Source organism: Battus philenor, unplaced genomic scaffold (genome assembly GCF_028537555.1).
Source record: "Battus philenor isolate CCGP_79_NKW_IND1 unplaced genomic scaffold, ilBatPhil1.0.hap1 SCAF_12, whole genome shotgun sequence".
NCBI lineage: Eukaryota > Metazoa > Arthropoda > Insecta > Lepidoptera > Papilionidae > Battus > Battus philenor.
Window position 1 is genome coordinate 4,478,710 of NW_027181674.1, and position 14,414 is coordinate 4,493,123.

At 31.8% G+C, this 14,414-nt stretch overlaps 2 protein-coding genes across 2 annotated transcripts in view; one reads left to right on the forward strand and one right to left on the reverse strand.

Moving 5' to 3' along the window:
* The first annotated feature begins 3,354 nt into the window (after positions 1 to 3,354).
* Positions 3,355 to 6,857, forward strand: LOC137932828 (odorant receptor 30a-like). The gene is made up of 6 exons (XM_068776503.1): positions 3,355 to 3,414; positions 4,242 to 4,660; positions 4,731 to 4,833; positions 4,908 to 4,997; positions 6,035 to 6,190; positions 6,795 to 6,857. Exons 1-6 carry the CDS (start codon positions 3,355 to 3,357, stop codon positions 6,855 to 6,857), a joined length of 891 nt encoding a protein of 296 aa, XP_068632604.1.
* A 1,784-nt stretch (positions 6,858 to 8,641) lies between these two features.
* LOC137932830 (odorant receptor 10-like) overlaps positions 8,642 to 14,414 on the reverse strand; it is a 47,986-nt gene continuing 42,213 nt past the window's right edge. The window contains exons 3-7 of the mRNA XM_068776505.1: positions 13,537 to 13,955; positions 11,922 to 12,024; positions 11,754 to 11,849; positions 9,895 to 10,050; positions 8,642 to 8,704 (exon numbers count right to left, since the gene is read on the reverse strand). Coding sequence (XP_068632606.1) covers positions 8,642 to 8,704; positions 9,895 to 10,050; positions 11,754 to 11,849; positions 11,922 to 12,024; positions 13,537 to 13,955 — 837 coding nt within the window. The remainder of the gene's footprint in view (positions 8,705 to 9,894; positions 10,051 to 11,753; positions 11,850 to 11,921; positions 12,025 to 13,536; positions 13,956 to 14,414) is intronic.

Below are 14,414 nucleotides of genomic sequence, written 5' to 3' on the forward strand. Positions count from 1 at the left end.
GAAGGATGCTACGTATACAGTGGATTGCCAGCAGAGCTAACAGATCTGTATTCGATCAACTTTGTATTAAGCCTAGAATTTTGGACTACTTCATTTACTTAGCTCCAAGGCAACCAGAGAGCCTTAAGCTGGGTGTAGGCGGAAAAATAGATTGAAAGAGATCAATATGGCGATCACCAACCCAGACTCTGTGGTGGTCTTAAAATAAAGAAAGCACTCGGAACACCTGGAGGCAATTAGACGAATTCTCGGCCAAAGTTTTCCAGGAAAGACGTAAACTTCAGCAACGAAAATAAAAATAGAAAAGAATACGGTTACCAGGATTTTCTTTTTGATTTTCATTGACCAACAAAAAGACATCTTCGTTGTTGGTACATTATTTCTCACATTTAAACATTTTTCTCAAGTATTTCTGTTAATATCTACTTTTACGTGACATAGTTATGTTATAGTTGTTAAAATTTTAAACTGGAGATATAACATATAAATCCCTTAATGTATTATTCGTTGTTATTTAAAATTTGTGTTTAAAAATATACTAAAGTTACTTAAATTTAATATCATACGTGCGACGTATTAACCGCAGAAGCCACTATATAATAATTAAATTAATGACACTGCATATGTTGTTTCATATGATTACAGAACTCTTTCAATTAAGTAAAGTTGATTAAAGGATCAAACAAATGATTACGAAAGTACATGCAGTAAAATTAATTACAGACAACAAGACAAAGCTTCGTCAATTAAGTGTATTTTTTAATTTATTGCCTACATACTTTGCTTATGTCCATTGAAAATAATAAAAGCGTTTTATTAAACAACAGATTTTTTTCCTTTGTAAAATGCCTTAAAATCCAATTGAAAAAGCTATTAGAGTTCATAACATTCAAGTTACATAACTCTGATATCGGTCAATAATTGAAGTCTGCCTAAACTAAGTTTGATCAAATTTTCTTAAAGTGTAATGGAAACAAACCGTTATGGTAGTTGTGGTATTTAATGTTGAAGTACTCACGTGAACTTTTCATTTGATCTGAAACCATTAAGCATAGAACACTTAACATGAAAGAGCAATCGCAAGTTTTGTAAGTATTATAAGATAATTATTTAATTTTAAAAACAACTAATAAAATATCTGTTTAAAAAAACATTACTAAAAAAAAGTATTACTTATAAAAATCGTATTACAGTTGTTAAAGATTTTTAAGAGATAAAGCTTTCAGAATAAATTGATATACTTGTGTACCGTTCATGCTTCATTTTACTGTCTACTAAGGCTACTATAAAATAAATGTGAAAGTAAATAATCTTTGCATACATGCAAATATAGTATTTTGATCACTACCTTACTCGCCATTAAAATAAATGCATACGTGCTTGGGTGGTATCTCACTGCCGCCCGCTTAGACACAGATACTTGGGCTAACTCACCTCCACTAGCTAAATAAGTTTGGCGAAGCGAAACCCTAAGATTTGCAATAACAAAAAATAAAGAAACCAAAGTAAACAAACATAGGAGTAAGTATACAAAAAATTGTTATCAACTGTGATATTAAAGAATGTTGAGAAAAAACGAAATTGTGAAGTTTGAAATATCATAAAGTGATTAAAAGTAAAAAGACTGATGAAAAATATTTTGTAAAATACTACCCTGTCCCAACAATAAGATAGAAAGAACGAGGGGCTTTCAAAAAGAGGGCCATGAAAAACGCGTTTAGCTCCATGAATAATATTATGAAAGTGAAGCTTTAAGTTGACGAATACCATTTTAGGGAAGCTCAATCTGATTCTAGCGCCTATCAAATTTGCAAATGATTCTATCTACTATTAGTTATTTATTAGTGGATACTTATCCATAGTGCAAATAAATGATTAAAAAGTATAAAACCTCGCCTGTTCATGTTTAATTCTTAAAATACACGGAAAGAATGGTAGAATTATAATGTCATACTCAGTTCTGTTATCCCATCTATATCTTTCAGACGAGTAAGTAGCACATAAAATATTGAGACGAGAAACGACTTACTTGTTAATAGAAAATGGACAATTTTGTTTTAACAATCCGATTATTAAGCAAGATTTACGATTAATATTAAACTTGGGTTTACTCAAGTTCCTCGAGATGTCTTATACCTTTTATTTCTTAGTTTTAAATGTAAAATTATAATAATATTAATAAATATTACAGCATTAAAGAGTTTGTAGTTGATCAAAATGGGTGAAAGTTTAATGTACACATGAAAAAAAAATGTTAAAATTTAATTAAAAGCACAACTGTTGCCTTTCTCGTCGGCTCTTCTTGGTAGATCAGCATTCGAAGTTGCTGGTAGCTTACTATCTATAATATTAAAATATTCAACGTTTCAAAAGCACGTGTAAATGCCTACTTAAATAATGATATTTTGAATTTGAATTTGAAATATACAATTGTGCCTTTGTGTATCTAAATTTGAGATTTTAGAACGATAAAATTGTTCTATAGGGGTTCTCTTTGTATAATAATTTAAAGTTACACGAACTCCATTACCAGTATATCTATTCATCCGATTGACTGAATAACAATTGTTAATTTTAGTTTGTCCGGTGCTGGTAGATAATTTAGTTTCAAATACAGATAAAATTAAATAGGAAATTACTGTTAATAACGCCATACTCATAACAGATTTAGTTAAATGTTTCATTTATCATTTTAGCCGTAGAACGATCATTGCTATATATACAGCAGCGTCTACCTTCTGCGTTATGTTTGTGGGACCGTGTACTCTGTTCCAGAGCCTTTAATCTCTAGCCACATTCTGTTCTGCGCATTATATGACTTGCTTACCGTCACTTCACCTTGCTAATCCACTAGGTTATATCGATTATTTTCGCTCGTCTCGGAATTTCCTTATTTCTGACACAATCTCGCATAGAAATCTCGAGCTTGGTCTAGGGCACGTTGAGCGACTTTGCGTTTACCAATAAGTCTATTGATTATATTGTAAGAGCTGCATTACGTCATTAACAGCGGCGCACCGAACAGGGGAATTTCACTGAAATATAATTCTTTACATACATTGGTCTTCTACTTCGGACTTCGTGTTTTTATTATTTCCAAGAACTACCGGCCCTAATAAGAAACCCAAAATATAATATTTAATAATACTTTTCATTTTCAGGCGATTACCGAAAACTCAATGGTTCTATCGTCGATTTGCAATCATAATGACGTGTTGGGGTGTGGGCAACCAGGCGTGGTGGGGATACAGTGCCCCAAACAAATATATAACTATTCACAGTAAATTCATCATTGTCATTGCACCTGTTTGCTTGGTATCAGAAATGACATACGTCCTTTTTTATTGCAAAGGAATGCCATTCAGTTCACTTCGTGCTATTTTCTTGTTAATACCTTTGAATTACTTGGCCAATGTAAGTGAATCATTCACGTTTTAAAATTTGTTATTTTATTTTATCAAAATCGCATTGTGTTAAGAAATATTGTATTTTTTTTATTTCAGGTCTGTGTCCGTTCAGCGCAGATGAATACTTTTAAAAAAATAATGAAACTATTTATGGATCAAGTTCACTTGTCTATTTTCATTGGCAATGTTGACTTGGCGAAAAAAGTACGTTATGCTTCGAACAACTTTTTTATAACATTTATAGGTTTCGGAAGGTAAATCTTAAAATTTTGCAATATACCTTGGCCTTCGAGAAGTGTTTCTCTACACTGGCAAGTGACCTTGATAATTCCGTTCAGATTTCGCCACAATTCTGCTATGCTATATTTGATAGCCTGCATAGTAAATTTATTAAAATAGTTGCACTTTACGTGTTAATTACATATAATTGCCACTGCTCACTAACAAGTTTCAAAAGGGGTAGCGGCGAACTCTGCATACCATAATACCACACTACGATCGCCAACTCGCCTCACCAGCATGGAGATAAAGGAATATTCTCCCGTAGATATCTTTGCGGGAGGCCTATGCCCTGTAGTGAACGTCTATAAGCTGAAAGGGCAGTGATTAATATAGATATTATAAATAGTTTCATCATTGCTTTAAGTTTTAAACTAATCAAACATAAGAAATTTGCAATGGTAGTACTTGCTGTAGATAGATAATTCCTAACAAGACAAGCATACGGGTTGCAATGTGTAAATGTCCACCATTACAGCGCTTTACAGACTTGAGGCTGGACACAGCAGTGAACGTCTTACGGTTGAAATGATGATATTAATATGTTTTCCACAGGTAGTAAAAAGAGCAGAATATTCCAGTCGTTTGGCTGGATACTTCTTTATGCTTTTGCTAATAGCAGATTGGGCTCTATGGAATACTGTACCTCTACGTCACTTCAACCAAAACAAAGAGGCAATTATGAATAAAACTGTCATGTTAGAATCTGTGATGCATTTGGTGACGCCCTTTGATTACAAATACAATATTGTTAACTGGGCGATAATGTACGCTTTGGGCGCCTACTTAGGATTTTCAGGTTGTATCATTATCGTAACGTTCAACGTATTGAGCTTCATATTCGTCTTTCATCTAATCGGTCACGTGCAAATTCTGAAGCATCGATTTCGAACTGAATTCGAAAATACTTTAAGCGATCAGGAGACTGAGAAAAAATTAATTACTCTTATTAAACACCACAATTTCATTATCCAGTAAGTAATGTTTTTAATATTATTTATTGAAGAATATAATTTATGATAATACAATTTTTCCACTTAACAGGATGTTCGAAGATACACAAAAGGCTTTTGGTTATAATGTCTCCGCAAATTATTGTCATAACTTACTATGCGATAGTTTATTAATGTATGAAATTATGTTTGCGGTGAGTTATAAATATTAAAAAATTCATAATTTTTTTTTGGCGGAAAATATAAATATGTTTTTATTATTTTACAGGAGAAAAAAGAAGCTTATGTCCTTATGTTTACGGTTTTCTTGGGAGGACTTATTCTATTGTCGCTGGTGTTAGAAGAAATCCGTCGCGAAGTATTCATTCATTAATTCATTTTTATTTGTATTGTATCGTACTATCATACAATTAACGTACAGTTCTATAGATACAACAAAAGTATATTTAATATCACAAATATGGTGTGATATCGCCTACAAGTAGGCCGCTTTTCATCAGTCTTATGAATTCTTGGGCACTTATGGGGAGGGCCCAGGAGGCCTAGGTCCAGCATTAGATTCTCCTTCATCTAAAATTATGATGATCGCCTTCATCCACAATAAAATAAGATGAATATTTGTATAAAACATCAGAAATATTTATAAGGAATATTTGCAGACAACCTCACAGTCGTTCAAAGAGCTATGGAAAGGGTTACGTTTGGGATATCTCTAGGAGATCAAGTCAACTTTGAAAAGATTCGTTGACGAACGAAACTTAATGATATAGTGCAAGTGTGTAACTTGTAATGGCATAGGGCCTTAGAGCACGCAGAACAGAGGACTACTGGGTTCCTATGATTCTGGAGACCATGGACGTGCAAGACCAGCGTAGTACGTCCACCTACGAGGTCAAAAGACATTAATAATGTCGCCGTATGGAGAGCGATGCCCGCCGGTCCTTTCAAAAATGTATGGGAGGGATATGTCCAACTGTGGGCTTGAATTATGGTGATGATATGTTTCTTCTTCTTCTTTTTCAGCTGATGGATACCCACTGCAAGGCATAGGCCTCACTCAAAGATAATCACAATGACCGGTCTTGCGCTGTCCGCTTCCAGATAATTCCCTCGACTTTAATTATGTCGTCGATCCACACAGTGAAGGGCCTTACCACGCCGCGTCAACCGACTAGTGGTTGCCGCTCCAGAACCTTTCAGCAATAACAGCGATCGTCTCTTACAAAGGCATTATGCTCCGCCCACTGTCAGTTCAGACGAGCAATCCTTCGAGCTACGTCGGTGTTCTTGGTTCTTTTGCAGATCTCATTTCAAGAAATATATGTTCGAAAATATGTTAAATATATACTTATTTAATATTTAAGGTACAAATATCCCAAAGATTTGTTTTTTCAGAGCGACGATTTGGCGGACGTTATATATAACATACCGTGGGAAGAAATGTCTGTGTCTAACCAGAAAACTGTTATGATGATATTGGCGCGATCGCAACCTCCTTTGGAGTTTATTGCGGCGGGAGGACTGAGGGCCGGCGTTCGACCAGCAATATCAGTACATATTAAATATTCTTTTTATTTGTCTGGCTGCTGCGAGCTACGTTTTTCACTTAACTTTCATTAAAATTTTAAAATTAGAATGGTATAGTAATATTGTCAAGGACTTGAATATCTACAACACCAATAAGGCATCTAAAATTCTGTTTTATCAACATTTTTAACATGAACACAGTGCCTTCTAAAATAAAATACGAACTCTTTAGAAATGTTAAATATAATGTCCATATGTTATGAAAAAATATTTAAAGAAATGTTTACGTCATTGATACCGTCAATTACATTTCTTATCCGATTTTCTAATTGTATAATCCATATTCTGTGCAGCCTGGCAGTAGACTTTTGTGCATTAATTATGTAACATTGTTACTGATCACAAACAAGATTCCAAAGAATAGGCAGGAGGTCCCCTGCATACCATAATACCACGCTGCGATCGCCAACCCGCCTGCCAAGCGCGATGATATATATCCCCCGTAGATAATTTTGAGGGATCCTACGCCTCAAAACGACGCATCAACTTTCTTAGCGTGAACGACTTCATTAAAAAAATATATAAATTTGTATGTTTTACATCGTATTCACGATTGATTTTTTTACAGATCCTGAAATCCACATTTTCGTATTACGTGATGTTAAAAACTTCAATTAATGGCGAAGAATAACGTAATACCAACTAAGCTACTAAATATAAAGAACTTGCATCCATATTGTTTTTTTTTTCAGCAAAACAACAGCAAACATAAATTCTATTGATAACAATTGTAAAAGATTAAATGTTTGTCAGTATCATAAATTAAGCAATTAAATTAAAAATAATAATTAACATGAAATTTATTTATTACATTAGATTTGGTTAATTCAGTACCAATATCTAAAATTAAGTACAAATGTTTTCCTTTGTGAGATTCTGTTACACTAAAACATTTGCGGGAGAAACGAAAAGGGCCACCTGATAGATAAAGTTACGGCCTTTTACACTAACGCGTTTCCATGTTTTAAATTACCCACTTTTTCCTTGGGTTACATTGCTGCTCAAATGGTATTTGCAAATTCCGTGGATTCGAAAGGCTTCTCATTGCTAGAGAAGCTCGAGGTCTCCCCAAAACCTCGATTAAGTATTATAACGTCGATTGCATTTTTTTTAATTTCATTTCGTATATAGCATTAAAGATAGCTCGCTTTCAAATCGATGCCGATATATTGTCGATAAATTAGTCATTATGTAAAATATATACTTGTATATTGTAACAGTTCGTTTAGTACATTATTTAAATGTAGCCACAGAGTATTATAACCTTTTCAATAAATTAAAAAAAAAACATCTCAAATGTCAAATAATAATGTCAAATTACAACATCCAACATACAACTCACAACATTCGATTCACTAAAAATGTTTCCATATATTAAGATCATACGTTTGATTACTTTAAAAGAATTTATATAAAATAGAAAAATTTTACATTAAGCAAAATTTTAATTCACTATTTTAATACTCTTTTTTTAATATAAAACTTATTACGAAAATAAAAATACATCATTCATCAATAAATTTTATTGTGACCCTAAAATATAGAAGAAGAGCGACTTTAATGCTATTAAACGTTCTCTCTTAATCGACTCAGGAGACCGTGAAAATTTGAACCAGGCGTATCTAAAATATAGTAGAGAATAAATTCAATAATGATGAATAAACCTTATTAACAATTATTATTGACTATTTAAAACTAATTAATGCACAATATTACGAATAAAATTATAATATAATGGTACGCTGTCAGTTAAATACTGCCTTAAGATTGTTTCTGAGCCAGACTTTTAAACATAAAATTTTAGTATTAAAACAGAGAGAAAATATGACATTTTACGTAGTACTTTAATTTTAAATTGACTTTTGACTATTATATTTACACTTTGATTATTTAAAAAAAAGAATAATTACTTTACGGTTTTCCAATAAATCAAAGTCAAGCCGAAATTGAGTGGAGCATAGAGACTTACCCCGGAATATTAATTGAAGTAATCTATGCACGTATTTTTACGGTCAGCTAATGTTAAATGTGTTAATTACTTTCAGTACATCAACCATCGACATCGATGGATCGACTTTAATTTTTCAATATGTTAAGAAATAAGTTGTGGTAGTGGCTTGAAACAGTGATGGTTTTAGGGTGAACTTTTTTTATAATTATTTTTTGGCTTGCGAGCCGCAGTTCAATTACCCCTGGTTTATATTATACCATGATAGATACAAATAGTTTTGCAGTTGAAAAAAAACAAAAATTTTGCTATTTGTTTTTTAATTTGTCTTTTACAACATTATTACGAGTAATTACGTTAAGAAATCATTATTCTCTTAGAGTGCTAGTATTTGCGAAGGTGTTAGCCTAGTTTATGTGAATAGTGCTCGTAAAATAATAAAAAATATTTCTCAGCCGGTATTTCAATTATTTCTCAACGTTCATTGCAGATTTCAACATGACGTAATACGAAAATGTTGATTTTATGATCTGGAATACAGAACAAACACTGTGTTAATAACAAAGAAAATTTATACTGGAGTACCGTTTAAAATAAACTAGCTCTAAACTTTAAAACACTTTTCTCTCTTCAAATGAGGATACCTCACAAGAAAATATCCCTCTGTATTTTTTAATAGGTTTTGAAATCAAAATACTCTAAACGAGAACTTGCTAAAGAGATTCACAAAATTGGTACATGTGAGTTTTAAAAAAAAGTTAGGTTTTTAAAGTATTGAAGTTTTATTGTTGAAACATGTGGCACTACTCTTGTAGTATCATGTACAGTGTGTCCGGTGGCGGAAACCATATTTTAAGCACATTTTTTTTTTCTTAATTTTAAATCGAAAGAGCAGAAAAAAGTCCGCGCTGGCTTTGTTATTAATGTGGGTTTTTTATTACGATATTTTAATGGACAAGAGAACAACACGCGTTAGCTATCGAAGCGAATTAAAAATGCCAATGATCGTATGCAATGGCGCGTCGACATTTTTTCTTGATTCATATTATATTTTTTTTTAACTGTAATAACTTTTAGCAGTATGAAATCTATGGTAGGCGATTAGTCTAAAATAGTAAAATTGAACAATTAGGTTTGGAAATAGCACCAAATAAACACATTAATTTTTCTTTTCATAGATAGTGCAATGTAATAGGATTAAACCCTTAGTTCTGTTTTCATCGTAGTAAAAGTCGTAACTAAAAGTGAAAAAAAAATGAAAATTTTTCAGTTCTTGCAAAGTGCATGTAAATCTACATCTACACATAATCAACTAGGCATAAGCCTCACCCAAAGATTTCCTTTAAGACCGTTTGAAAGCGTCCTGCGTTCAGCGACTTTCGACTTCTTCATCAGTACACAGGGTTATTAGTAAAATTTTCAAAGTCGTAAAAATATTTAAAGTTATCAATTAATGTATGCAAAAAATAAACGTAAACGTAACGTAATAATAAATCTTTTTTAAAATTCGAATTATTATATATCAAAATTAATTATTGTGTTCTATATGTCAGATTTGGTACTGTTAGGATTTTTGGACTTGCCATGTTGTAATAGACAAAATGTAACATACTCGTAATTATATATAAATATTTAAAACATTTTTGCTAACAAATCTACAATAACTAACCATCCTGTATATTTGCATGATTCAAATGTGTAGACAACGTAAAAGACATACGGATATCGCTGGTCGAACGCCTGCTCGTAGGCCACCGGCAGATATAAATTCCAAAGGTGGCTGAGCACGTGCCAGTATCATAGTGACATTTTTCTGATTAGATATAGACATTTTTTCCCAAGGTATACTATATATTACATCCGCCAAGTCAACGCTCTGAAATCAGAAAGTTGTTTTTGAAGGAAAAATGTTTTTGGTCGGCAAACGAATAATATGTGAGATTAATTCCAATGTTTTATTACAAATAGTTCATTAACATTGTCGTTATCTAATTTTCTTGGTGAACATCTGTGGTTATTCATTTTTTTCATTCTTTCGTACTTTGGACTCTTCTATAACGGTATCCCTCAAATTAAAATAAATCTGCTAGAATTACCAGCGTATCATGATCTTTGAAGATCGTACAATAGCGTCAGTGGTGATAAAAAATAAAAATAATTCATAGAAACATTTAAGCTGGAGATTCATAAGTACACTCAAGTCTGATAACTTATTAGAAAAAGCTCCTCATGTTTTGCAGTTAAGCATTGAAGTATAGTTGAATGTCGTTATGCAATCATAATTAACTACTGTTTAATCAATGTAAGAAATAAACCTTATATATATTTTGGCATTATCTTTAATTTAACCAGAGCAGTATCCCAAAATAAAGTTTATCCACAAAGTTTGGGTACTACATATTAACTATATATTTCTTGAAATAAAATACTAGTCACAACTTAAAAATCACGGCTACGATACTAAAAAATGAGAAACAAAATAAATGTATTTATTTATATTGGTACAGTTACAAATATTTTCATTGAAATGTATCAGGGTTGTTAGATTGTTAGCTCACTCCAAGGACACGTGGAGCATGTGCAAGGATAATTTAACATCCCTCTGGAAAAAATTTTATTGCGGCCGTGAACTTTACGTGATTAGGAGTCGTACCAAAATCGAAGATAAAATTTCTTTACAGAAAATGACCAGTTTTTTTCCAAAATTCACCGATAACGTTTTTACCTACGTTAACACGTTTCTTAAAAATTTAAGCGCTACAAAGATTTCCTTGAAAGCAACCAACGCGATTTTTAAGAATATATTATGAAATGTTGATTTGAAGAATTTAACGCGCGAAAATTTTGTAAAATTAATACTGCCATTTTAAGCGAACGTAGCATTCTCTTTTACTACGTTTCGGATTAGTTGCAGTGAAATTGTGTCACTAGAATTCATTTACGTATTCAATAAGATGAAAAGGAGCTTCATCTGAAAACAAGATAAAGTAGAAAAGCGCTCATTGCCTAGTTTACAAAGTCGAAGCTTTATCTAGAATCCGATGGATTTAATTCATGCACCGATTGAACTTTGGAGATGTGTAACATTTGGTCAGTACAAATTTAATGCACTTGTTTTAAACTTTATTTGGGGCTCAACTATTTATATATGTAGAATAATTGATTATTAGCTATATACACACACACAAACACACACACACACACACATATATATATATATATATTTATATATATATAATTTTTTTTTAAAGCTTTAAAATGGTTTTGTATAGTTCATTTTACACCTATTTTTTATCACACTTAAATATTTAGGATTGCGACATGCCAATAACTTCTTGCTATACTAGACTGCAAATACAGCAATTTAACAATAATAAATTTTAATATGTAGTAATCCGAATTATGAAAACGCTTTTTCTTACTACACTAAGCTATACATTCACCTATTTAAAGCTTTTATACTTATAACCAATCATCCTGTGTGTATATATAAATACATATATATATATATATATATATATATATATACACACATATAGACATATGTAGGGAATTATTAATTGCTCTTAATTTTAATACTTCACGGCGGATTTCTTCCATAATCAGCGACATTAATATAAGTCCTCCCATAAACACCAAGAACATTAATCCAAATATCACGATGTCCTTTTTATCCTGCAAATTATTAACAATTATATAATTAAAGTTGTGTGATATTTTAATAAAATGTTTTTATGTTTTACTTACTCCTAACATAATCCCATACATTAAAAGACTATCGCATAGTAAGTTGTGAAAATAGTTTGCTGTAACGTTGGGACCGAAAGCTGTTTGTGTATCTTTAAAAACCCTGCGAAATACAAAAAAAAAACTTCAAAATACATCACTTATAATCGGATCTAATATTAATATTCTTAAAAATTATATGTTTTGCGCTAATCTTACACTAAAGATACTTTAATACAATACGCAATCAGATAACTCCCACAAGTTTCTAAGTATCTTTTTTGAATTCGTGTGTTTTTTCTACATATTTCGAAATTTCATCGAAATTTGTCTAAAGATGTCTTTTAGATGTAACTATGATATTTTAAATTTATTTTATGAGGGAGATGAGACATTTTACTGTGCATTTGATATATAATATAATTTATGTTAATTATGTTCATATTATAAATTATAATATTCGACATAGTTTGATTTTAATTACATGTATATATTACGTAATTAATACTATTAGTGCAATTTAAGTCTAATAACCTTTAAAATAAAAGTTTGTGTTATTTTTAAATTGTTTTGGTCAATGGGATTTTAGTTTCCGTTACGTTCTACTAATTCAACTTTTTCTTATTTTTTTTTTGTTATTTAATATTTACTATATTTATAGTATCATTTTACTTAAGATATACTCAATACTATTAAGCCTTCTCTGTTTGCCTTTTATAATCTATATGTTATTATATATTTTACATAGTATTGAATTTGAATACATTTGTAGAATTTAAACGAGGAACTTTAAACAAAAAATATATCTTTAAACTTGTTATTTTTGTTACTTAATCATTTCAGCCACAGGAAGTTCGTTGCTAGACATAGAACTTTCCAATAGTATTGGTTCTTAAGGTTTTTGATTAGGGAATTCGTATCTATTTTATTTATTGATATTTTTAATGTTAGATGTTAGACTTTATATAGCTTTATCATAATCGAGCTAGCGGAGGTCAACGTACTAAATTCCAGTTACGACTATTACATTAGCATGAACAGAGATTATACCATTATAAGTGTATAGTGTAGTGAATGAAGCGTGACGTCTATTATAGCGTTTTTCGCTACGATACACAACCTCTACAGATACAGGCCCTCGGCTGGCACGATGTACATGCACAGCTTCACCCGCGTTAATTGTATGCTGGTTATGAGGGGTCTGCTACTACTTTGACCGCCGATTATTCCTCGTATTCAACATCACCGCGTACAGACAGTCGCAAGAAATCCACCCATAAGATGGATAGGTGATCTTGTTAGGGCCGTCGGAACATAGATTCAAGCCACTTCCTACCGTTCATATTAATGTTACTTAATTGATACAATTTTAGAATATTTATATATTAGGTGGACCGGAAAGTAATGTTGTTTCTGTCGACATATTTTACATAAAAAACGAATTGATTTTTACAACTCCGGTATTGAAAATTTGTATATTAGATGGCATAAGGTTGTTGATGACGAAGGTGAATATGTTGTTGATTAGAAATAAAAACTGGTTAAAAATGTAGTCGTGTGAATTTAACTCCAGAAAGCGACATTACTTTCTGGTCCCCGTGATGTATTTTATTATATTATTAAAAAATTTACTTACTCGACTATGAAATTATGATACTTTATAAGGCTTATCAGCGTTTCCTTTGTTGCGTCATTATTCATTGGATTTTTAAATTCAGTTCGAAATCTATACTTCAGAATCTGCACGTGACCAATAAGATGGAAGATGAATATGAAGCTAAGAATGTTGAATGTGATGAAGATACCACATGCTGAAAATCCTATATAAGCATTTATTATGTGAACAAGCGACCAATTCCGTATGTTGTATTTATAATCAAAAGGCATCCACAAACGGGGCGCCGTTTGCAGAATGATGGTTTGATTTCTTACTTCTTCTATGTTTTGCATTAAATGCCATATTGGTGTAACATACCACGCTATCCAGTCTGCCATTAGAAAAAGTAATAGAAAGTATCCAGCGAGTCGTGTATATTTTTCTGTTTTAATGGTTTTCTGTGAAAGACACTTACAGTACTAGGAATATATAACAAGTTTACAAGTAAGAGTCTATATAACATATAAAAAAGTTTTACAATAACATCTACTTCCGTTTTTCTCTTATAAATCTAGAAACAGAAAAGTTCTTCATTAAGTGAACAGTGTTATTTCGACTAAAATTGTCCGTTTTTGTTTTATGATTGTCGTTACTACGACGAGGATTCTACTTGTACCGTGGATTGTCAGGAGAACCAACAGACGTATTCTCGATCTACGTATAAAGGCCAGGCTGTCCAACATCTGCTACACGTGGTTTCTTGGGTACTTCGGTCACATAGCTTGGAGATAATCAAAGATTCTACATAATCTAGTTGTCATAGTAAAAGTAGAGGGAAAGAGACTAACAAGGTGATCATCAAATCGAAGGACGGGTGGTAACTAGCCTCTCAATGATGGAAGCCTTCAGAAAAGCAA